The sequence below is a fragment of the Corticium candelabrum genome, chromosome 8 (assembly GCF_963422355.1).
Source record: "Corticium candelabrum chromosome 8, ooCorCand1.1, whole genome shotgun sequence".
In the NCBI taxonomy this organism is placed as follows: Eukaryota; Metazoa; Porifera; class Homoscleromorpha; order Homosclerophorida; family Plakinidae; genus Corticium; species Corticium candelabrum.
In genome coordinates, this window is record NC_085092.1 from 6,423,966 (window position 1) to 6,447,188 (window position 23,223).

At 41.2% G+C, this 23,223-nt stretch overlaps 8 protein-coding genes across 12 annotated transcripts in view; 3 read left to right on the forward strand and 5 right to left on the reverse strand.

The window, feature by feature from the left end:
• LOC134182967 (uncharacterized) overlaps positions 1-4,023 on the reverse strand; it is an 18,806-nt gene extending 14,783 nt beyond the window's left edge. Inside the window, exons 1-7 of the mRNA XM_062650410.1 lie at positions 3,851-4,023; positions 3,009-3,309; positions 2,765-2,884; positions 1,936-2,089; positions 1,294-1,372; positions 136-190; positions 14-77 (exon numbers count right to left, since the gene is read on the reverse strand). Coding sequence (XP_062506394.1) covers positions 14-77; positions 136-190; positions 1,294-1,372; positions 1,936-2,089; positions 2,765-2,884; positions 3,009-3,309; positions 3,851-3,985 — 908 coding nt within the window. The 5' untranslated portion in view covers positions 3,986-4,023. The remainder of the gene's footprint in view (positions 1-13; positions 78-135; positions 191-1,293; positions 1,373-1,935; positions 2,090-2,764; positions 2,885-3,008; positions 3,310-3,850) is intronic.
• An 888-nt stretch (positions 4,024-4,911) lies between these two features.
• Positions 4,912-7,429, reverse strand: LOC134183381 (uncharacterized). The gene is made up of 3 exons (XM_062650890.1): positions 6,770-7,429; positions 5,622-5,669; positions 4,912-5,471 (listed from the first exon to the last, which is right to left on the reverse strand). The coding sequence occupies exons 1-3, from the start codon at positions 7,068-7,070 to the stop codon at positions 5,092-5,094; spliced, it is 729 nt and encodes a 242-aa protein (XP_062506874.1). The 5' UTR covers positions 7,071-7,429; the 3' UTR covers positions 4,912-5,091.
• A 269-nt stretch (positions 7,430-7,698) lies between these two features.
• On the forward strand, positions 7,699-8,791 carry LOC134183382 (uncharacterized). Of its 5 annotated transcripts, none has more exons than XM_062650892.1 (4): positions 7,699-8,191; positions 8,274-8,423; positions 8,507-8,584; positions 8,653-8,791. In XM_062650892.1, the coding sequence occupies exons 1-4, from the start codon at positions 8,006-8,008 to the stop codon at positions 8,656-8,658; spliced, it is 420 nt and encodes a 139-aa protein (XP_062506876.1). In that variant the 5' UTR covers positions 7,699-8,005; the 3' UTR covers positions 8,659-8,791. The 5 variants fall into 5 exon arrangements, 2 of the variants coding, with proteins under 2 accessions (XP_062506876.1, XP_062506875.1); XR_009970492.1 differs by having other exon boundaries at positions 7,741-7,996; positions 8,055-8,191; positions 8,507-8,791; XR_009970493.1 differs by having other exon boundaries at positions 7,741-7,996; positions 8,058-8,191; positions 8,507-8,791.
• Positions 8,792-9,457: 666 nt separating this feature from the next.
• On the reverse strand, positions 9,458-10,253 carry LOC134183495 (uncharacterized). Its single transcript, XM_062651049.1, has one exon. It carries the CDS (start codon positions 10,228-10,230, stop codon positions 9,706-9,708), a length of 525 nt encoding a protein of 174 aa, XP_062507033.1. The 5' UTR covers positions 10,231-10,253; the 3' UTR covers positions 9,458-9,705.
• Positions 10,254-15,145: 4,892 nt separating this feature from the next.
• Positions 15,146-17,962, reverse strand: LOC134183694 (protein KRTCAP2 homolog). Its single transcript, XM_062651283.1, has 5 exons — positions 17,936-17,962; positions 17,714-17,868; positions 15,599-15,662; positions 15,469-15,535; positions 15,146-15,410 (listed from the first exon to the last, which is right to left on the reverse strand). The coding sequence occupies exons 1-5, from the start codon at positions 17,937-17,939 to the stop codon at positions 15,296-15,298; spliced, it is 405 nt and encodes a 134-aa protein (XP_062507267.1). The 5' UTR covers positions 17,940-17,962; the 3' UTR covers positions 15,146-15,295.
• Positions 17,963-18,005: 43 nt separating this feature from the next.
• On the forward strand, positions 18,006-19,174 carry LOC134183415 (large ribosomal subunit protein mL37-like). Its single transcript, XM_062650944.1, has one exon. The coding sequence runs from the start codon at positions 18,015-18,017 to the stop codon at positions 19,155-19,157; it is 1,143 nt and encodes a 380-aa protein (XP_062506928.1). The 5' UTR covers positions 18,006-18,014; the 3' UTR covers positions 19,158-19,174.
• A 186-nt stretch (positions 19,175-19,360) lies between these two features.
• LOC134183433 (uncharacterized) lies at positions 19,361-20,214 on the reverse strand. Its single transcript, XM_062650966.1, has 2 exons — positions 20,020-20,214; positions 19,361-19,874 (listed from the first exon to the last, which is right to left on the reverse strand). Exons 1-2 carry the CDS (start codon positions 20,097-20,099, stop codon positions 19,544-19,546), a joined length of 411 nt encoding a protein of 136 aa, XP_062506950.1. The 5' UTR covers positions 20,100-20,214; the 3' UTR covers positions 19,361-19,543.
• A 1,348-nt stretch (positions 20,215-21,562) lies between these two features.
• On the forward strand, positions 21,563-22,791 carry LOC134183425 (uncharacterized). The gene is made up of 3 exons (XM_062650956.1): positions 21,563-21,674; positions 21,732-22,044; positions 22,133-22,791. The coding sequence occupies exons 1-3, from the start codon at positions 21,643-21,645 to the stop codon at positions 22,640-22,642; spliced, it is 855 nt and encodes a 284-aa protein (XP_062506940.1). The 5' UTR covers positions 21,563-21,642; the 3' UTR covers positions 22,643-22,791.
• The last annotated feature ends 432 nt before the right edge of the window (positions 22,792-23,223 follow it).

Consider the following 23,223-nt stretch of genomic DNA (forward strand, 5'->3'; position numbering starts at 1 on the left):
CAAACAAACATACTCTATCTTCTGCTGCTCAAATTCTTGGGATGGCTGCAAGCTCTGAAACACTTTGCACGACGATTCTGAAACAGAACGCCCACTCGCAGACTCCACAGTAAACAAAGAAATAAGCAAACTAACTGCCGGATGACTGTAAATCATAAATATCCGTTCGTTCAGTCGCTGTCTGAAAGAACTACAAAGATAAGAATTATGATTATACAAGCTAATGCATAAATGAAGTAAAACATACCTACAACTACAATAACATAAACTCATACTTGGAAAGGTGACAAACATGCATGCACAAGTAGCTATGAACACAAGTTACAGACTACAAACCAATGGAAAATAGAGTAACAACCAAGCAGACAAACCAGAAAGATATACAGACAGACAGACAGACAGACAGACAGACAGACAGACAGACAGACAGACAGACAGGCAGATAGACAGACAGACAGACAGACAGACAGATAAATCTATTCTCATACAGATTCTACTTGTACATATGCTAGGATGTTATAAATACAAATCAGTCCTTGCAAACAACAAAGTCATTAACTAATGGACTTGACTTTGAATGTCAAAATCAAATAATCTATCTAAATCACCATGATTAATTAGGTGACAGTTTTGAAAGTTTTCTAAGGATAACTTTGGCATTGTATCTTTGCAGAATTGTAGAAAATCTTTTTCTCCAATACGACATGAACATGGAAGCATTGAAATTGGCTTCTGGATTTGCTGACTGTTGTGACAAATGCTGCAAAAAATACTCTGCTTTTGTGCCTCACCTCCCGAAATGTTCTATCACAAGAGGAACACATCTTGATACATATCCTCCTGGAACAAGCTCTTCTGAATATTTTTCATGTTTTTCTTCTCTTGTTGCGGCAGACAGACAGCCAGCCAGCCAGACAGAAAAACAGACAAACAGACAGAGAGATAGACAGACAAACAGACAGAAAGACATAAACATTTAGAGACCGGGACCATAGGTCCCTTTTGTCTAGTCATAATGTGTATGTGTATTTAGTGCGTATATAGTGTGCATTGTAGTTTTAACCAGTTTTTATGTATGTACTAGATGTAATGGACACGTAGATTAGCTATTGTTTTGGTGCTATAACTCACTTATGAGAAACGTATGTATTGACAGACAGACACACTAAACAGACTGACAACAAATCAACAAACAAACTAACAATCTATCAACACAAGCCGATAGAAACATAAACACAAACAGACAAAAGTAAAGCAACAATTGTATCAGTAAACAAATGAGCAAATCCTTACCTTTGATGACATTGACCCTCTTGTTGTACCTGCTGATTGAGCTTGCATCCTCTCAGCTGTCTTCTCCAACGACGATTTACTTAAAAACAAAAAAAAAATTCATGCCGAGTTCTTGACATGTGACATGCAGCCTGCCATGTACGAACACACATCAGTAGCAAAATATAGCAGCCTCATTTTCAGACTGATTTTCCTTGCAGGCAGGAGCTGTGTGCTCTGTTATGTGCAGGCACATGTTGAGTTATGTGTATTACTCGCGCGCGCGTGTGTGTGTGTGTGTGTGTGTGTGTGTGTGTGTGTGTGTGTGTGTGTGTGCATGTGTGTGTGTGTGTGTGTGTGTGTGTGTGTGTGTGTGTGTGTGTGTGTGTGTGTGTGTGTCATTGTGTGTGAGTTTAGATTTACTATCAGTTGTAAATTTACATTCACTTTCACTTTTAGTTTCAGATTAAATTTACCCATAGTTACACAACACTAAACCCAAGTCTCTCCTCACCCACACCTATGACGCATGTCAAAACGTCAAACACAAAAAGTGTGTCACATATCACTTGCAAGTGTCTACCTATACCCTTCAGTCACTCTCACAAGGTAACAAAATGTCATCACGATATGTACAAGTGCAGTACTTTCCTATTTAATTACCTGCCTGAGCTTTTGCTGGTGCTACTACTGCTGCAGCTGCCTGACATCTGCAACATGCTGGCTAAACTCGGGGCAGACGATGTCGTGCTTTGTGGATAAGGTGTTATACCTCCACTGCTGAGGCTTGTATCACTGTCATGTTGATCATAAATGCCTAACACACATTAACAATTGTATAGAGAAAACAATGTTTAGGTGATAAAATATGTATTAATGTATTGGTCGACATGCAGATGGCACTGCAATACAGTACTGTAGTCTAATGTATTACAACATGCATGCCTCTAATAGTCTAATGTATTACAACATGCATACCTCTAATAGTCTAATGCATTAATTACAACATACATACCTCTAATAGTCTCATGTATTACAACACGCATACTTCTAATAGTCTAATGTATTACAACATGCATACCTCTAATAATCTAATTTATTACAACATGCATACCTCTAATAGTCTAATGTATTACAACATGCATACCTCTAATAGTCTAATTTATTACAACATGCATACCTCTAATAGTCTAATGTATTACAACATGCATACCTCTAATAGTCTAATGTATTACAATATGCATACCTCTAATAGTCTAATGTATTATAACATGCATACCTCTAATACTCTAATGTATTACAACATGCATACCTCTAATAGTCTAATGTATTACAACATGCATATGTCTAATAATCTAATGTATTACAACACGCATACCTCTAATAGTCTAATGTATTATAACATGCATACTTCTAATACATTATGTATAGAAATAGTTGTAATTCTAAAAAATATTCCAAAATGAAATATTCTGGTACATAATCGTATTACCTCCACGGACATTTCTGGCAGCGTGGGTGGCACGTGCAGCACCAGGAGAAATGCGAACGCGTGACTCTTGACCAACAATGACAGTCGATGCAGCACTACTCTCGGGCGATGAAAAAATGACTGCAACAACATTAAAGATTCAGTGACAAAGGTGTGAGTGCAAAATAAATTGCTGCAGTAGATACATAAATTGTGTGTGTGTGTGTGCGTGCGCGCGCGCGTGTAATTTATAACAATTTCTTACCATCACCTGCTGTTGTTTTGATGTCCCTCGTTTGAGCCTCATCTCTGTCTTTGTCGGTGCCTGCATCAGACTCTCCTGTATCACCCTCGCCTCTCCTCTCGCGATCCTCCTCTGTGACGTTTGACTCTTGAGCAGCAGCTGCTTGTTCAGGTGCACTAAGTTGAGGCAAGACTCCACTTGTATTACTGCGATGTTCAGGATAGGCTGGAACAATAAACGCTTCATCTTGAGTGTTCAGTTGAAACTCCTCGTCATCACCAACTGTAAACACAGACTCGGCTGATACGACAGCAGCTGCAGGCTGGAAACAAAAAATTTGAATTAAAATCAACAAGCTGGACTATCAAACTGAGATGAAAGAGAATACAGAGTTACGTCAAGTACTAAACTTTCCAGCATTTCGGAAGTTGAAAGTGTCTATGTATCAAGTTCTGTCTGTAACCTCACAAATCAAAAATTTGTGAGTCACAAATCTGTTGATTTGACAAACTCATCAGTGTGTGTGTGTGTGTGTGTGTGTGTGTGTGTGTGTGTGTGTGTGTGTGTGTCCATGTGTGTGTGTGTGTGTGTGTGTGTGTGTGTGTGTGTGTGTGTGTGTGTGTGTGTGTGTGTGTGTGTGTGTGTGTGTGTGTGTGTGTGTGTGTGTGTGTGTGTGCGTGTGTACTGTACCCCTAAACCACCCACATCTCACCTACCCAAAAAGATCAGTACCAAGTATTCAATGCATCATTCTTCATACAATCTACAATAGCTGGCAACCCAACGTAGTACCACACTTTGATTTATTATGCATCTCTCTTTAAATTCACAACAGTCAAAACCTGTATGGCATCACTACTCACCTCTGTCCTTCTTTGTCTATGTTCTAGACGTCTCAGCACTACAGCTTGTGGATGATGATGGTGGTGAGCATCCGGATAAGTCTGTCGGTCTTGCGACTCGTCCTGTGAAGCAAGAACGTTCTCTTCCCTGTTCATAATGACATTGAAGAAATCGAGATGACGTGTGAACGAGGCGCGCCCAGACAAGACCGCGCTATCATGCACGTGACAACCACGTGATTAACGTAGCCACGTGATCACAAGCAAAATGTAACATTGTAAGTTTAATTAACTGTAGTGCGGGACGTGTGATAGTTGAGTGTAGGTGGCATTCAACTCTTGAAGGTGTTTCTTGGTTGTCAAGTACACACAATCCTAGCTACGTATACAATACAAAAGCATGGGGTGACGGAACTTCATGAAGCGTTTTGTTCGTCGTTTGGTCACTTGCACGAATCGTTCCTAGACTCATCTGTAGTCGGACACGGACACGAAAACGATTTTTAAGATATATATATATATATATATATATATATATATATATATATATATATATATATATATATATATATATATATAGTGACAAAGTTTGATTTACTGCGCGTCTCTTCTTACCCATGTTTCTCTTCCTACGGTTTGATTGTGAAAGATAAGATGGGTTGGTGTCACGTAAAGACTGCCTTTGTGTGTTTTTTGTGTGAGAACTTGCTCTCCAAGTGAACGTCATCAATCTAGAAAAAACGACGATTTCTACGCTTATTTAACACAATACTATTAGATAAACGATTTTATACCTTGGCTGTATTAATGTGCTCCATCTGCAGGCGACAACATGCTTTGGCCAAGCTTAACTTCTAACGCGCGCTAGCATTTCTTGACCTTAGAATCCCAAATGGCACCGCAAGCATAAAGTGTTGTAAATATTTTAATCAATTCATTCATTAATACGCCATTTTTATGTGTGATAACGCAATATAGGACTCGCTAACATTATTCTGCCATAAATTGCACGCGTTTTCTGTTTTTGTCTGTCTTGCTTTCAATGATTTTCCTTGATTTGATGCAGCAAACAAAATATACAATTCCAGTAATAACGTATATCATGTTGAACAGAATCTCAATAAACTATTGTTTACAGATATTATTGTTCAATTCGATTGATAGCACATAGCTATACTTTACAGCACGCTTCCCAAAAAAGAATTAAAAATATTGACACAAAGATATGTCCCTAAATCAAAGTCACGTGACACATAATTACCTTAATTATTTGTTTGGATAATGAGTTCTACTACATCATAACCAAATATATCACATGCCTCCTTCCTCAAACCCATCTCCAAAAGTGTTTGAACAATCAAGTCACAAGTAGCTCTTCTGCCCATTGCCTCTCTCCATTCTTCTAACATGGCTTGAGCGCGCAAAAATGGCTCTCTGTATTTATCAGTGATAACGTCCGTTCTCTTTGTAGGAAACATATCTGCTGAAAGACGGGCCCCGAATTCTTGCCATCTGTGAGATACTGCACCAGCAACTTTCACTAACAGCTGAGAACTCAACTCGTCATCAAGATTAGACATTTGTGACTGTTGACAAACTCCAGATGTTAGAGTTGACACACTTGAATCAGCAGATTCACTTTCTGAAAATAGAACAAGAGATGTTTCAATTACACCATTTCAGACATTATATGATTCATAGCTACAGTAGACAATCCTCATATTCACTACATGCTACTACTCAACTGTCAATGCATACAGTAAAACACAAACAGTGAGACAACTAAACTCACTCGTTCTTTGCTCATCTTGTTGTTGTCTATTACTTCCAGTTTCAATATCTATAAGGTAACATCAATTATGTACTAACCATCAACATCACAAATAATCACATTTACCTAAACTTTACAAAGTACAAAGTCGACAAATTAAATACATGGGGCACAAAATAGCTAGCGATGGTCTTCACCTGGCGACAGACAAAGTTGAGGCTATAGTTCAAATGCCCAATCCCACTGATCGAGCCGTACTACAGTGACTTCTCGGAATGATAAAGTACCTGAACTCATTCGTGCCAAACGAGTCGGACATCACTCTACCGCTGGGACAACAAATTAGAGAGGACGCGCTCTGGGCATGAACATACGAGCATGACCAAGCATTTCATGAAATAAAAGACATGCTTTCAACTGCGCCAGTTCTACGATTTTACGATGTGACGAAACTTGTTCAGCCACGGGTCTTGGCGCCTGTCTCCTCCAAGAAGGGCAACCTGTAGCGTATGCATCACGCACTCTTACCATCTCGAGGACTGAAACTAGCCTCTTACCAGACCCTCTCGCGCCGTCATGCCCGGTTCCCGTATAACACGACAACGCTGGAGAGGGTCTGGGATCATACCGCCTACCGTTTATGCTATTAGATGATCAAACTAGCTCGTATGTCACCAAGCCTCAGGCTACTAATACGATTAGTCTAATAGTTATTCTCATGTGTCACACGGAATGTCTTGCAACAGACTTGACCTTCCATTCGTACTCTGCTTGTTTCCTTTCAGTGTTGGTATCCTGTCTCTACGCAAGCTCCTACGTATTTGCCAATCTCTCTGGGAAAGAGGACTTCCTCTCCAAGAGACTCTAGAGCGGAAGTCAACACCGTGTCTGACGGCACGCTCTGCCAGGCTCCAAATGTTCCCGAATCGTACTCGAGCTTCCCGATTTGTATTGTTCTCGTAGCCTAGCACAGTAATAGAGCGGCGCCTAGTGCATTCCTAGTCCAAGCTACCTAGACTGCTGATCGAATCACATTGGACCTCACAGCTTCAGATAACGTAATTCGACGAAGTTCAACAGACCACCGAAGTTCGACAGACCACCGAAGTTCAACAGACCACCTAAGTTCAACAGACCATCTTTTTTTAACTCGAGCACACTGTACGCACATTCTACATATCCTTCTCGTTTTGTTTTGACAGATATTCTGGCCACTCGTTCTCTATCTCCACCGCAGAGAAAGCTCTTTTGGTATTCGTTCTCCGACCGTCTGGCAAACTGAGCAATAGTGAGAGCTTCGCTTACAAACTGTTTTTCTTCTCTTTGTAGACCTGTCAACGTTCTTGTAAATCGAGCGATGCCGCTATCGGTCAGATGGATTGTATCCACTTTCCGTTTTGTATCACTCTGAATAATTGTGACTTTGTTTCTGATGGTTTCTTCTGCTCTTGCAGCTGACAGGGACGACATCTCACCGAACACGCCGAGTGTTGTTCTCAATACTAGCTATTGACGTAAGACGCAAGCACAAATATCTACTAGTAATTCGATTTTGTTATCAGCAGGCAAATCGGTAATTGACTCCAGGCTGTCTGACTGTTCGTGAGAAAGCGTGCACTGCGAAAGTCTCAACAACCTATTAGAATTGTTAGTGTATCTAGTTAACCACCTCTATCTACAGAATGCTCTAAAGTAGCCGTTGATTGTTGTTTCGTTGTATCTGGTGATAGCGCTAGTCGCGTTTGCAATCCGTATTCTCCCCCATGTTTGTTACGTAGACCTCCCTGCAGCGAAGGCTGTGGGAGGGTTGGTCAAGAAAGTGAAAGAACCCCAGAATGCCTATACAATGAATGGCGCTTCGTTGTTTACTCCACCGTTTACTTTCAAAAACATAGAGGCTGTGCTCAGAGTTGGGGGAAAACTGCTCCCATGCTTCGTCGCCACTGTGTACGGACCTGCATGGCCACTTTGCCATGCATAAATTGTCACTCTAGCTATCGACATGCTAAATTGAATGCGAAATTCACACCGTCTGATGACTTGCAAATGTATGTAATATTATACGAATCTCCATTCTTTATCATCGTTGGCACCTAGCTCGCACTCACGTGCTTCTAGTCCACTGCAATTTCTCCTGTACGTATCTAAAGCGTCACATCTTGTTATTATGGGTAATGTAGACAGCAAAATCCGAACGAGCTTGCTTCGAACGACAGCTTCATAAAGTTTGATCAACGAATGAGAATCACTCGCCAATCGAGTCATTTTCAAATGCTGGAAGGAGCCCCAAGAGTGTGGACGTACCCGATGATCAGCGATCCTGATCAACTAGAGCAAATTGAGAGCAGTCAAGATACCAAACGATACAAGACATCACAGAAGCTTGAGAATACAAAGTACATTACATGAAAATGAAAGAAGACAAAAAATCATTTATTCGGTTAGACGTGGCAGTAGCTAACTCCGACGACGGTGACTTTAACATTCAAGCATTCTGCGCTGAAGTGGAGACTGAGATACAAGCAATGCCTGCTCCCTCGTCCTTACCGAGAATTAGAAAAGGTCAAAGAGACAAGAAACAAGTTAACCAGGTTAGTGAAAACATGCAGTTCTGTCTTTATAGTGTAATATAATGCGTATGATTGGTAAACGGCTGTCATGCATGTCTCGTAGAAAGACAAAGAAAGCGGAGATTGTGATTCAACTAACAGTTCAATGTACACTGAGCTTAGAACTACGAGCCAGCCAACATCTTGTCCCCAGCATTCACCTGCGATTAAGGAATCTGAAGATCAGCAACTTACCCAAACAAATGGTGAACAGGTAAGACCAATTACAAGTTTTGTGTTCCTATAACTCAGTTACTGTAGAATTGTTACGTGTGTACGACATGTCTTCCCTTGTAGAATACATCTCATTCCGCAGACCCACCTAAACATCTAATCTCTGCAGATGAGCCACACGGCAAGGCGCGTGACAATAAAGTTAGGAAAAATGTTCTTCATCTATTCGCTAGGAATTCTTCTCTAATATGCATTATGTTCTGCTTGAGATGTAAAGAGCAAAGAAAGAAGACGTGACAATGACAAGTGACAAGTCATGATTGCTAGTAACATTGCATGCATGATGAACTGTAAAGCCTTTACAGAAATATTCTACTGTCTAAGCAAAACAACAAGTCAATCAATAAACTGTCTCTAGAGTAAACCCAGTGTCGGCATCTGCATGTATATCTAGCTAGCTAGCTAGAATAGTGCGCAGTCGCATAGATTTTAATGCTCTCTATAACTAAGCCATAGGCGAAGGAAGCCTCTGCTGAGTGGGGGGGCACAACGGTTTGTCAGGCCATAGAAATCCAAGAACACTGCTAACTCTATGCCTTAGGGTTAGGGTTAGGGTTAGGGTTACCCTAACCCTAAGATAACGGAGAGCATTTTGTGGGGGCACGTGCCCCCACGGCCCCCCCAGTTCCGTCGCCACTGTAAGCAAACGATGTTTCATACTTTTAAAAAGCGGGCTCTAGCAGAAGAATGCTAGTAGAGAATTGGTGTTGGAAGCATACTTTACGTACGTATATTAGAAAAATACGCGTATAACTTCGTTTGCTTGTCGCTTAGTAATACATTATACAAAGCTGCACAATACATATATTATTGTCAAAGCAGAAACTAAGATGTTTGAAATGCTCTCTTATAAGATAATGCTAACAATCTTAAACACCACCAGCCTGTATTAAAAACGCCTTTGATCTCTCAAGAATATCAAGTAACATCCACTTGCTTAATTAATTAATTAAGTGTTTTGACGTTATCATTTACCGTCTCAATCTCAATCTGATCAAACAGCCACACGTCTAAATCAATATTCTCACGATTTTCAAATAAGTATCAGCGCCTGCATGACTTTGCAGCACAATGAGGGTGTTTTAGCTAATATGCAACAGATTATATTTCTGCACAAATAGTTGAAACGCGACAGTATAATCGTTAACTAAACTGTCAAACAAGAACAAACAACATGCAACCAAACAGCGAGCCAGTTCATACGGTACTGACGTAAGTCAAGCTTCTACTGTCAAGAGGGCTGCATGCCATAACTATAGAAGTCAAACCTTTAGAAAATCAACCATCTCTGCTGTGCACACAACCTTTATTGCGTCCTGAAACTTCTTCCTATCAGCAAGTGCTGCACCACCTGTGATATCGCTAAGTAGTTTGCCGTACCACGGTACAGATTTCTCAAACTTGGTGACAGCAAACGCAATGCAGATATTAAAATCTCCGTCTGAATCTCTTTGAGAAGTCAATGCCCATTTGAAAAAAGCAAACTCCTTGTCGTCCTCCATGCTCTCAAGTACATCCCTACATTTCTTTGAATTCTGTATGCAATCTAAAATAGCCCGTAACTGTTGGGTGCTCTTCGGACTGATGCCAGTCAGCGATTCCAACAAAAGCTTCATAGATTGCTCGCTCACTCTGAATCCCTCCAGAAATCTGTATTCCACGTGCACAGACAGTGACAAGCCAGTATAGCTGTTAATTGTGCTTCGGGCATTGTCTATCTGGAAACAAGACGGTCGCGCAGTCATTTCAATCAGTGCCCTCTTCATATCCCGTTTGAGTACCGCCATGACACAAGTGATGTATATATTACAAAGGTCTAGATGTTATCTACCTGTCTACTTCAGATAGCTGTATAAAATGTTCCGCCTAAAGCACATGCACGTGCCAAAATAAATTTAAATAACTAATCACCATATCGCCAATGCTCTAACAAACAACAAAAGCCTTTACCCAAGTTGGATGGATAAAAGATTTTTAGTCGTTACAGCATTGGCGATATGGTGATTCATGAATTCCAAGACACAACTGCTGTTTTATAGAGTGTCAGTCTAAAACACCTACCAAAATTGAAGGAAAGATACTGTAGTCACTATAATTGTAAACGTCCAAAATAATACAAACAGTAACAAGTATATAACAAAAATAGCAAAAAAACAAAATTTACAGGCTTGGTGCTAAGAAATTAGGTAAATGACAGTAGACTAGACAATGGTGAGTAGCATTAGCAGAAGTAGATGCTAGGTTGTAGCAAAAGAGTTGTATCTAGATAGTCTAGATAATCAATCAATACATTTCGATCTGGAGACCTTCATTTGACTGAAATGACTAATCTAGAATGAGCTGACACTTGGATACCATTACTTACTAGCTAATTAACTAAGCAAGGACAACATTTTCATAATCCGGAGTATTTAGTAGTTCCGTATCTGGGCTTTTAGTTACTTTATTCGACGAAGAACGTATTAATCGAATACACCATCTATCATTTCCTTAACTTAACATAACATCTACTTCAGCTGCTGCTGCTCACCATTGTCTATTGTCATATAGAAAATAACCTTAAATTCCAAGGGACGTCAACAATGCAAAAAGTAGACCAATGTACGTTGTTTTCCAGATTCTAGACATACAGTGGACACTCTAGTCACAAAGCACTCTAAATAATTGTAAACTGCAACAATGTTGCTCGTCCCGACTGTCTTCTGCCAAAATCCTTACTATCTCAAATAGTTATTAAAAGTGCTTTCTTCCTCTTTGTAGCCAAGGTCAATCTTGCAAATATTTCGTGCAAATCTGTCATTTTCAGGAGGGTAACATCTTCATAGACTAGAGCATAGTTTCTTCTGTATAAGCCTCTATATACCATTTGCTACTTGTAGTCTGACGAACATCACCTGCAGTTCTGAGTCTGCACTACAGTCTAGATCTGCTTCTATTTTCTTATTTCTTCTGTTAACCGTGATTTCTTATCAACATTTCATTGTGCATTCAGAATTATGAAGCTAGTCCCATGGACAATTCTGGTACAATATTCGAGGAACAGGGGTGTACCTGGGGCATTTATGGGCCAGTTCTTTTTGTGCTCTAGTGGACCTCCCAGTCAGCTCAACATGCTCTATTCTAGTGAATTAGTTACCAGGTCTATTGGAAGACTTTTGTAAATATATGCATAGTACTACATGTAATATATATATATATATATATATATATACAGTTCACATTACGCGCCAAAGAGTCTTGAAATCTAAATCTGAATCTTGAACGTGGGACCCAGGCCATGCAGCACTTCAGCAGCTACAGCTTCTGTATACAGCTGGTGCAAATAGTGCATGCAGACTCAGCAAAAGCAGATCCAGAATGGGTAGCGGGGGCACAAGAACTTCGGATTACATTGCCAAACGAAAACTTCGAAAATTGCTGCTGCCAGACATTCTATTGCAAGATGACTTCAAAGATTCAAGCATTGACAGTGATGAACAGGACAAACCTAGGTGGTTGGGTAAACAAGTAATGTAATTGTTGTTTAATTATTAATACAACGAGACAGCTAAAGCTCTAATAACAAACAATAGAGTGTCTATAAATTACAATTTATATTATGCACTTGTACACTGAAAATATCTAGACTACTAGTTTGTTCCTCCAAGCATAAGCACCTCTGGATACGCCCTTGAGTCTGATCGGTCGTGTACATGCAGAGGTACTGTACAAGCGGACCTCTAACTGAAGCTGGTCGGTTCGTTCACACAGCCCAAACCCCCATAAGTACGTGCCTGTTCTCCAAGCTTGTTGTTCACGAAGTGTCAAACTTGCCTTTCAAGTGCTAACAAAGTAGGCAAGCAATTTAAGATGCCCTGATATACATGCATTCATGGTTTGAAATGACATCCATATACTCATACACGCGTGTCAGGCTCAGTTGAAATAATTGAAAAGCCAGTTGTGAAAAAAATTGAGAAATTGATAATTGTAGAAATGCCAAGATAAAAGTTAGAGTGCAAAAGATAAGCTATATGGCTAGTTAGATTAAAGCAGGCATACTGTACTTGCATTAAGCCACCTAAAACAGTAACTGCTGCACCTATGGCATAAACAAAGCTTTGTGTGTAATTTCACACCGGCATTACTTGAGTGACTGTACCAGATTTCCTTTAGGACTGTGTGTGTGTGTGTGTGTGTGTGTGTGTGTGTGTGTGTGTGTGTGTGTGTGTGTGTGTGTGTGTGTGTGTCTGTGTCTGTGTGTGTGTCTGTGTGTGTGTGTCTGTGTCTGTGTGTGTCTGTGTGTGTGTGTCTGTGTCTGTGTGTGTCTGTGTCTGTGTGTACATACGTGTGTGTGCACGCATGCGTGCGTACTCATGTGTTCTTTTTAAAAACTCTAAGCAGAATACATGTTCTGTGACTAACCCAGTACCTAAAATTGTGTTGATACAGTACAACTTACACACAAAATGGCAGCCACAAGCAATCTAATATCCCGTGTACACTAAGAAGACAAATGACAACCGGCCAGCCCGTTCAACCACTGGCGAATCTAGAGGGGGTTCCAGGAGTTCCGTGAAACCCCCTAAAATGTTATGTGCCATCATCACGTGGCGATGACAGCGTACCAGCAGTCAGACAGTACGAGTGAGTCATACGGTACTCCTACTCTTTTTGTAGCCTACTATAGGCGCGAACATCGGACACAATGCGCCAATTCAGCACATGGAAGAGCGTGCTGAACGGCTTCACATTGTCGGTTGACATCTTTGTTTGGCTGCCCTAGAAAGTCGTCGCTTGAAAGAAGCTGTAGCTCTTTCAGACTTCAAGTTGCCAAGACATTCAAAAAACGTTGCAAAGGCTTCTTTCTGTAAAATCAAGACATTTCAGGCTTGCAGCCAGGAAAAAAGGTGTGGCGGATACGGCTTTGTGTGAGCCGCACCTCCACATCTTCCAGGACGTGAAGGCTGAAAGTGCTAGTTAAAATCAAACCGTGGCTTTTTGGCCAAGCTCGAACACCACCACTTTGTTACTTCCTTGCAATGATAATGTTTCAAAGTAGTAATTTTCCATCTTATAAAATTATATTTGATGGTCAAAACATTCAAAATTTCATGAAACCATATATATATGTAGAAGCTTTTTTCGAAAGAAAAGAAAGAGCAGTAACATTTGCCTGTCTAGCAAAAGTCATGTAGGCTTGCAAAATCAATTCAAATTGTCCGGTACTGTAGATTCATTAATTAATGCATACTTCCGTTCTATGCTATAGATGATTAAATAGCTAATTTATATCTGGAGGCGTGGCTGATCCTTAACCTTTGTGGCATCACGGAACCCCCCATCCGAAAATCCTGAATCCGCCCCTGTCAACTATTCCAGCAGGGTGTGAATGGTTGACCGAGCCAACACACGTATACACTGTGAGGTTGCGAAAGAGCCAGATAGGCGTGTTTTATAATCACATGACTGTCACGTGTCTTCATATAAAACATGGACACTAGAGGACTTGCTTTGTGTGTGCTCTTGTTTAATTAAAAAACCCAAAGATAGAGTGTGGTGGGTGAAGTGGCACAAGAGACTGCAGCTATCTCGCAAAAGCATCATGTTTTGGCATCGCTATCAGTCTAGAAAACGAGCAGCATTACTGCTTGCGATGATAAGCTGACTCTGGACGGCTTCATCTCCCCACAACAAAATCAGACACAGACTTTCGTCGTCAGACCACACCATATCCAAGAATAATACATCTGCTGTGCATGCTTTATCGATATTCAACCAAGCCATCTAGCCTACTCGCGTTTACACTACGGGACGGGACCGGGCTGCATCAAGCCAGCTCACTCATATCAAACAAAGCTGAGTCAGCCCACTCTGGCCGCTCCCAACTTAGCCCGGTTGCGTACACTGGCACATTGGACCAGGTAGCACCAAGTTGGAACGGTCCAGCCCGTTCAAACATGCCAGTGTAAACGGGATATAAGTCCCATTCATCATCAGACATCAAGATGATGTCACTGACAACTTGACAATGACAAAGTGTAAGCTGCCACATGTGAGATGATCAATCTCACAAAGCAGTGCCACAAGTACATGTTATTGCATGATTAGCATGCTATATGGCTATTAGAAGCACAAGAGGCGTTGTCATTGCCAAGGCAAAGCTGAGGGCTACGACGCTATCCATCGTGCTGGAAAACCAATATAGCACACTAATCATACAACGAGTGATCCATACCATGGTCATGTGGCGTTGGCGTGTACATAACAAGTGAGAGTGCGATACGAACCAGAAGTAACTTATTGCACACTTGCCGTATAAATACAATACATCATATACATCATCTAAATAAGCACTCGTAACTAGTTGCACATCACGTGACCATGGTATAACAAAAAATATTTATTTACCAATTAATATTGCTAAATTGTTTATTTAGTTGGCACTAGGAATCAACTTAGACTGACGAAAACCGCAGTTCTTAGGTGCCATGCCATCTTGCTTTGGTACTGTACATACTTGCCACACTTAGACACATACATGTTGACAGTACACGTACTGTACAACACTGTTGTCTGTACTATACACAGTAGACATACATTGCATACATCCCTACCGCGTATATGATAAGCCACACAGTAGTAAGTTGGTCAGGCCAAGCCATGGTCGGCTGTGCTACTGCCAAACTTCACTGGGTCACCAAGCCCTTTCTGCATCTAACTCTCTCATGCTGTTATGACTCACTGAACAATCAAAATAGGCCGATTGTTTGGCTACATGTTGTACCACAAGCCAAAAATTTATAACATTTTTAGGCTAAAATGTTCATATTACCTTCAGCAATCAGCACTAAACAACCACAAATGTTACAATCACTTCTTCCTCTTGGGTGCCACTGCAACTGGAGCGGCCGCACCTTGTGCTGGTCCATAAACCGAATTAGACAGTTGATTGACATAGTAGAGATGAGCAAGAGACACCAACAGACTATCATACACAACATATAATATACACGTGTATGCCAGATTGAAAGTTTAGAAATTACCAAACTGTTGCACAAACTCGATGAACAAATCCTGAAACCAGCATCGAGATAAACAGGCATGCAATCACTATGAAAGTAATGATAAAATCCTTGAAATACAATCAATAATACAGTGATGGTGTGTTTGTACCTTCTGGAAAGAGGCCTGTTTTGTAGTCTTCTCCAAGCCATGCTCTCTCCATATTGCTCAGTGCCTAAACATCATGAACAATGTCAATCAATGCAAACAAGCTGCTACCATCCAAAACCTTTTAACCATTTATGTACCATATATTGAGCTTATTTATTTAATCAAGTAACCCAAACAACCCTACTCAAGTCTACTAATCTAATCAATTCCGATATTGTTCTATACCCAATTAGTAAAATGTACATTGTAGATGTCATGAAATAGTCTGACAGATCACAGAAATATGTGACAGACAAACAGATAGACAGACAGACAGACAGACATACAGACAGACAGACAGACAGAACAAGCAGTAAAGTATTTGAACAAGCTGGCAAAGAGTGCAAGGGATGATGAAGGAAAACGAAATGGGACTGACTTCAAGACCAAGTGGTGATAAATCATTTCAGTGACACTACAACAATGTAATGCACAGACTAACTTATTAGAATTGTGCAATTACATCGTCGAAACGTAGAGTATTCAGCGTAATTTTGAATGCTTCAGGATTGTAATGGTCCTGTTGTATTAGTGTTGCTGTGGACATTTCGCTTTTAAGTTACTCAATGTTTGATTTAACCAGAAAATATGTGTAATGAGACAGACAGATAATTTGTTCTCATACAGATTCTACTTGTACATATGCTAGGATCTTTTAAAAGCAAACCAGTCCTTGCAAATAACAATGTGACAGATTAACGAATGGCCTTGGCCTTGATGAACAGACAGACAGACAGACAGACTGACAGACAGGTGGACAGACAAACAGACATATGGACAGACAGACAGACAGATGGACACACAAACAGACACACAGATAGACAAACAAGCAGACAGACAAACAGACAGACAGACAGACAGACAAACAGACATATGGACAGACAGACAGATGGACACACAAACAGACAGACAGATAGACAAACAAGCAGACACACAAACAGACAGACAGACAGACAAATAGACAGACAAATAGACAGACAAATAAACAGACCAACAGACAGACAAATAGACAAGACAAATAGACAAACAGACGAAAAAACAGACAAACAAACAGACAGACATATGGACAGACAGACAGACAGACAGATAGACAGACAGACAAATAGACAGACAGACAAACAGACAGACAGACAAACAGACAGACAGACAGACAGACAAACAGACAGACAGACAGACAGATGGACAGACAAAGAACTACTGGAGAACACGATTCTCAATTGCAATGCAGCAATGCAATGCAAGAGTGTTACTGCAGAAGATGAGCAGAGTCCAGTATAGTGGTGACTCAGTTGGTGCCATTAGTAACTCTGTTAGCTTATTGTCAACTGTGTGACTCTTAGTCGTACTTAGGGACCTCTTGGGTTCTAGTTGTCTTAGAACTTGCTGATTTTTAGCGTAGACTGTAATAATGTCTTGTATAAGAAATATATGTATTGACAGAAAGACAGACAAACAGACAGACAGCCAGACAAAACACACAGACAGACAGACAGACAGACAGACAGACAGACTGACAGACAGACAGATACACACACACACACACACACACACACACACACACACACACACACACACACACACACACACAACACACACAACACACACACACACACACACACACACACACACAACACACACACACACTCACTCACTCACACACACACACACACACACACACACACACACTCTCTCTCTCTCTCTCTCACACACACACACACACCACACACACACACACACCACACACACACACACACACACACACACACACACACACCACACACACACCACACACACACCACACACACACACACACACACACACACACACACACACACACACACACACACACACACACACACACACACACACACACACACACAGGCAGACAAAGACAGACAGGCATACAGACACATAGACAGACAAACGCACAGAAACACAAACAAACGGATTTCAATCAGTACAAACCATGCAACCAATTGCAAGTCTTCATTTCAAGATTTGTTTGCCAGCATCTCTCTAGCTAAGTCGAGCTCGCAAAAACGTATAATATAATAAAACCGCAAACTTGAAACTGACCGTGAGCATAAAGAGAAAGAAAACCGACCCCAGAAAGCCTCCAACGAGCGTCATGGGCTGCGTTGCACCGAGTGGAACCTTATAAACCTGCATGATGGCGAATGTGATCACCGCAAGCAACGTGGACAACAAGAACGAAACGAGAGACGACGCAGCTGTTTATAAACACAACAAGACGAACTAATTACCGAAAAGTCTTTCACAAAGAACACAAAACCTTACCCATATTTGTAGTTGATATCTACCAACACGTTGACCTAAGTGCGCGCGCTAATCAGTCTAGTCACGTGTCGTTAGGCACATGTCTTGTTGCCTTTCAGTTGGTCTACGTTCTACATGGCTCGTTGAAAGGAGGACATGTATATACGTGCGAACGTTTGGTTATCATCACGTCGAACCTAAGAGGATCCCTCATCCCCTAGGTCCGGGACATTTGTGGCGGAAGTGCTACTTCGTGCATCCGTCTACTCAAATTCCACAAGCTGAACAGAAATCCTTGTGGTTGACGAACAGTGCGTTACAAGACGGTCTCCCAGCACTGTATTCTAACTCTGTCAATATCCCGTATGATGACGTCAGGAAGTCAGTCAAGGAGGCGATTGACCAGAATGTTGTATATCAACGTAACACGAGTCTTACTGTAAGACAGAAACTGTTGAGAGACGAGATATCGACGGGACTAGTTCCCGCTGTGATGAACGCCATCTACAGTCACAGCGATTCGTCGCTGCCTCTGTGGTGTCACGTGACCCATCGTCCGGAAATTGAGACATACTGGAAAAAAGGTGGAAACAACTTTCTTCTTCAAGGAAGCCCGGATTATCTTATTCGGACATCTCTCCCTCTTCCGGTGTTCATGCCAGTTTGTGATATCCGACCTCTTCCAGACAACAGACCGACATACAGACCCGTCAATCTCCAGTTGTTTCAGAGATCGTTCGATACGATAGACATTTTTGGAGGCTTTCGTTTGGGATCGAAACGACCCTACCCTCACACGCAGATCATCATCGATATGAGGAGTCTCAATAGTCGAGATCAGATGGTAGCACATGCAGCACGAGCTCAATTTGGATTGACCGCAGCACATGCAATCACCGTCCAACTGTATGAGCAACAGGGAAGTTATCCTATCAAAATGCCTGAGATCCTCGATGTGCCCATTACGACTCAGTGTGTCATCACAAATGGTCACATGTTTGCATTTGCATGTTATCAGCTGAATGGTCTGGATTTGGATCAGCACGATGTGCCCAACTTGTTGTGGGTTCGTGGACCGTTTTCTCTGTATGAATCACTGGATGTTGATGAGGGCGCCATTGGTGTTAATGACGACTGTGTACAACTACTGACATCGTTTTTGTTGAATCCTCTAGTGGAATATAATTGTAGGCAATTAGATAGTGGCAGTGATCAAGAGGTGGTTCCTTTAAGTGAAAATTAATAAAATATTTTTTGATGTCTTAATTAGATGTGTAGTGCTTGTTTTGTTCAGCACCTGAAAACAGTAAAACACACACACACACACACACACACACACACACACACACACACACACACACACACACACACACACACACACACACACACACACCACACACACACACACACACACACACACACACACCAAACTACACACAAATATTTTCTAAATATCTTCTAGAGCAAAACTTGTAATCCGGTTGCATAATGTGTTTTTAGTACACCTATATTACAGCCAAGAACGCAGCGAGCATGTAGAGTACGACAGACATTCTCACCATTCAGCACACAACAAGATACAGATATTGCAGTTACAGACTGGCAACACCATCTAGTGTGACACGTATGTCACAAACAGTTCAATTCGTTCTTTGATTCTGATCGTTCGTTTCCAAGCGAAGAATTGGCCCAGCGTTTGATCTGCAAGCAGAAGTCATGGACCCTTTCTGGACTTTCATTGCCTACCATCAGAGCAGCCCGTACGATGGCACGAAAAATGGCATCTTGTGGTGAAGGTGGGTCCTCATTGACCGCTACAGCTGCAGCTGCAGTGTTCTGATTGCATGGAGCAGCATCGTTACACCATCTAGAGTCGACTTCAAAATTCACTGCAAGACCATTGGTGTAGAGCTTCTCCACTTTTGATAAACAGTAACCGTTGTTCTTGCAAGGCACTTTTCTGCAAACAACACGAGAAGGGTTCATTCTTTATTTATAATTAATAATTGAAAGCACAGTAATTATAGTCAAAATACCGCAGCATGATTGTGCGACACTACAAACTAAAATTTACTTGGCTACAGGTCATGTTAGAGAACACTCACGTTTGCCGAAACTGATTCTTGGGGCTTAATTGCACGTCCAGGGAGCCGTATGCCCGACACAACTTTCGAATTTCATCCATGGCCCTCTCTTCTGTCTTCAAAGGACAACCGTCAGTGATCAGATGCGAACTGATAACTCACACATGCAAAACACTCCCCGCCAGACTTAGCAGAGATTCACCTTACGATTACAGACTATCATTGCAAATTAGGGAAAGTCCCCATCAGCAGTGTTGTTATATCTAATTACTTTTCTTGTCATTTGTCATCTAGGCATAGCTATGCATTTCAAAACTTTGATTGCATAATATTTTTGTAAACGTGTACATAGCTAAGGCGACCCATGCATGCATGCAACCATAGAGTAAATTAAGTAAGTAAGTTTAGTGTACCGCTGCCTGTACATTACTTACAACTCTATACACCCACTGTTTTTCGGTGCCTAGCTAGTCTTTTCATAAATCTAGTGTAGATTCAAGAGTCTGATGTATAGTAGGCACCGTCATATCTACGCTGTACGTACGTATCTAGACAAGGTATAGCTACCCATGCATACATATACTTGTCCCTAAACAGGCAATGATAATATCTAGTCTAGAATTGAGAAAAATTATGAGAACACAGTCTTGCTCAGCTCCAGTCTTCGCAAGATTGCGTAGCCAACTGTTTGATCTCTAGACAGAACTTCTGTGTCCATTCTGCAGTTGCTTTACCGTGCATCTGAGCTGAACAATTGATTGCGTAGAGGACAATGGAGGGTGAAGGTGACTGAAATGGCTCCTGAGTATGATGGTTTCCACAGTTGAACCTCCACTTGTGAAATCTTTCTTTGTGTACAGCATTTTTGCACCTCAGATATGCGGTATCAGAAACTTGCATCCTAGTCTTGCATAGATAGCACTGCCAAAAGGTTACAGGCTCATTCTTCATGCTGTCAATGTATACATTACGCAGTTAGCCTAGAGCTTAGAAATGGCACATCTCAACATTGATGGCTTGCTTACGCGTTAATGCAGCCTTTAACTGGACAAGCCATTCTAAGATCATGCCAAACAGCTTCACCATCACCGTCATTCGCGATCGTGTTGCCCATAGCTACAAAATTTAGTTGTCTAGATGATGATCTCTAGCGTCGCCAATACAATGCGCAAATGCCTGTAGAGTTGCGTTGAAGTGAAAGATAAGTGATATATATTTAGATAGGTAAAATTCCCAATCGCAAACTGTGTATTCTGTAGTTACGAATCTTATCTCGTGATCGAACGTCACGTGATACAAACTGTGCCACGAATTTCGCAACCACCGGCAAGCGCAAACAGCTATTGAAATGTCTCTAGAGAAGTTGGAAGCTCCAAAACTTACCCGATAAATCACATGTAGATCTAAAGCCTCTAGGCGTACGTCTCTAGGACACTAGCGGCATCCGCGAGGTTTGAAGTAAGAGCTTGGAGACCAGTAACTGTACTAGATCTGGGGACTTCTGCACGAGTAATCAATATTAGTTCAATTGTCTCGTGTTGGTGTGTCATACCTCCTGCGTAGTTGCTCATCATGTGAGAACAATCTATTCTTTGAACATCCGCCCTCTCATCTCATTGCACGAAGTCATTTGGCAAGCAAAGCATGAAACCTGAGAAAAGCAAAGTCTCGAAATGGTAAAGTTGTCTTTGTTTGGCAAAAAGTGAAACAAATGCATGTTGGATTACTTATAGGCTGCTAGGAATAAAATCTCGATTTCGTAAGAAATGCCCTGGCCAGCAAAGCCACCAATTTCCAAGTGACGCGTACGAGTTGACCTACCTAGGCGACGCACCCAAAACAATATCCAAGCAGTTACAATGTCCAGAACAAAATGAAGCGGTTGTTCAACACATGTTGGTTAGATCCTTCTCCCAGTGTACTAGCGCAATAGAAACACTAGAAGCCAGTGAACAAAAGGAAGATCCAACAAACAATTTCGCCTACTCTGACGCCACTACACTCTACTACCAAGCGGCCAAAAAGAAAAAGAGGACAACAGTTGATGTATTGTATTTTGGCATTGTGATAATTAGCTCAACTTTGGTTGCATTAGATTGGTAGTCGACACTAAAGTTGCCTTATACATATGTAGGTAGACGCACAAGTTCGTCTTGCTCTAGCCTCAATGGACGGTCTTCTTGCTGTCCTACCCCAACAACAGGTAGGATTGCATCGTCAATCACTTGTTGAGAAAGCAGGAACATGGATGCAAGCATCAAATTCAAGAGTCAGCTCAAGAATTAGAGAGTATCAACAACAGTTCTTTTTGATGCTAAAAGGAAACGATGAAAAATGTGTTGCGTCTATTGAAGAAAACATCGACTCGAAATCTGTCCAGTCACTACAGAAAGAGATCAGTGACGACTCCAAAGTTGAAGACTTGAAAATCAATGCAAAAAAGGAGGATCTCCCGTCTGTCAGTGAAGCTTCCAATTCAAGAGCTGAAAACATAGCAACACTGTCAGGAGACGAACTCAGTGAGGCATATGGACACTTTCAAAACACCATGCAAGAGGTGTTGTCAGAAACCGACGATTTAATTGCAGGTAGAATGAAGCCTGCTGAGCTGGAAGACTTACGACTTCGAGGTGACCTTAGATAAACTTATAACATGCATACTGTATTGTATATTGGGCGCATGCATGTTCTACGTAGTTATAGCTTTGAGTTAGTGCGTGCATGGCATATCATTCTTGTTGTCCGTAGTTACAAAAAGCTGCCTAGCTAATTAGTCAATAAATGGTATATAAGTTGTCCATGTCTCTAACGTTTCGTTTGATGTAAAATCGAAGCAAAGCAAATTTCCGCACAAACGACTGCTTAGGTAAGCTTACGTCACAACAACACCTGGCAACAAACAACTAGTAGGGATAAAAGATCAAATGATTGCTGTGCATATATAATTGTTTCTTGGAATGGTATCAGGTCTCCAGGATACTTCATTCAGTAAATAGAACAGACCCCAATGCGTAGACAAAACAGTTCCCAAGGTATTACAAATCACAAATTTCCCTGAAATATCTAAAGCTTGATTCATCATTTTAAACTCGTCATGATGCATTTTACCTGCACTGTGACAAGAAATTGACCGGGCAACAACCAATAATTCACTGTATTTAGGTCATACCTGCAAGGGTAAATAAAAGTCTCATTGTAATTAGCTTGGATTGGCGAGTCCCTACA

Coding starts and splice junctions, on each gene's coding strand:
- LOC134183495 (XM_062651049.1), bottom strand. CDS start 10,230: ATGGCGGTACTCAAACGGGATATGAAGAGGGCACTGATTGAAATGACT.
- LOC134183381 (XM_062650890.1), bottom strand. CDS start 7,070: ATGTCGTCCCTGTCAGCTGCAAGAGCAGAAGAAACCATCAGAAACAAA. Junction 5,670..6,769: donor ACGAGAAGGATATGTAGAAT/GTGCGTACAGTG, acceptor GTTACCTTATAG/ATATTGAAACTGGAAGTAAT. Junction 5,472..5,621: donor ACAAGATGAGCAAAGAACGA/GTGAGTTTAGTT, acceptor TTCTATTTTCAG/AAAGTGAATCTGCTGATTCA.
- LOC134183433 (XM_062650966.1), bottom strand. CDS start 20,099: ATGGATGAAATTCGAAAGTTGTGTCGGGCATACGGCTCCCTGGACGTG. Junction 19,875..20,019: donor AAGAATCAGTTTCGGCAAAC/GTGAGTGTTCTC, acceptor TGTTGTTTGCAG/AAAAGTGCCTTGCAAGAACA.
- LOC134183694 (XM_062651283.1), bottom strand. Junction 15,536..15,598: donor AACAGGCCTCTTTCCAGAAG/GTACAAACACAC, acceptor TTACTTTCATAG/TGATTGCATGCCTGTTTATC. Junction 15,411..15,468: donor CGAGTTTGTGCAACAGTTTG/GTAATTTCTAAA, acceptor TGTGTATGATAG/TCTGTTGGTGTCTCTTGCTC.
- LOC134183382 (XM_062650891.1), top strand. CDS start 8,006: ATGAAAATGAAAGAAGACAAAAAATCATTTATTCGGTTAGACGTGGCA. Junction 8,192..8,273: donor ACAAGAAACAAGTTAACCAG/GTTAGTGAAAAC, acceptor CATGTCTCGTAG/AAAGACAAAGAAAGCGGAGA. Junction 8,424..8,506: donor CCCAAACAAATGGTGAACAG/GTAAGACCAATT, acceptor CTTCCCTTGTAG/AATACATCTCATTCCGCAGA.
- LOC134183425 (XM_062650956.1), top strand. CDS start 21,643: ATGAAACCTGAGAAAAGCAAAGTCTCGAAATG. Junction 21,675..21,731: donor AAAAGCAAAGTCTCGAAATG/GTAAAGTTGTCT, acceptor GATTACTTATAG/GCTGCTAGGAATAAAATCTC. Junction 22,045..22,132: donor AAAAGAGGACAACAGTTGAT/GTATTGTATTTT, acceptor ATACATATGTAG/GTAGACGCACAAGTTCGTCT.
- LOC134183415 (XM_062650944.1), top strand. CDS start 18,015: ATGTCTTGTTGCCTTTCAGTTGGTCTACGTTCTACATGGCTCGTTGAA.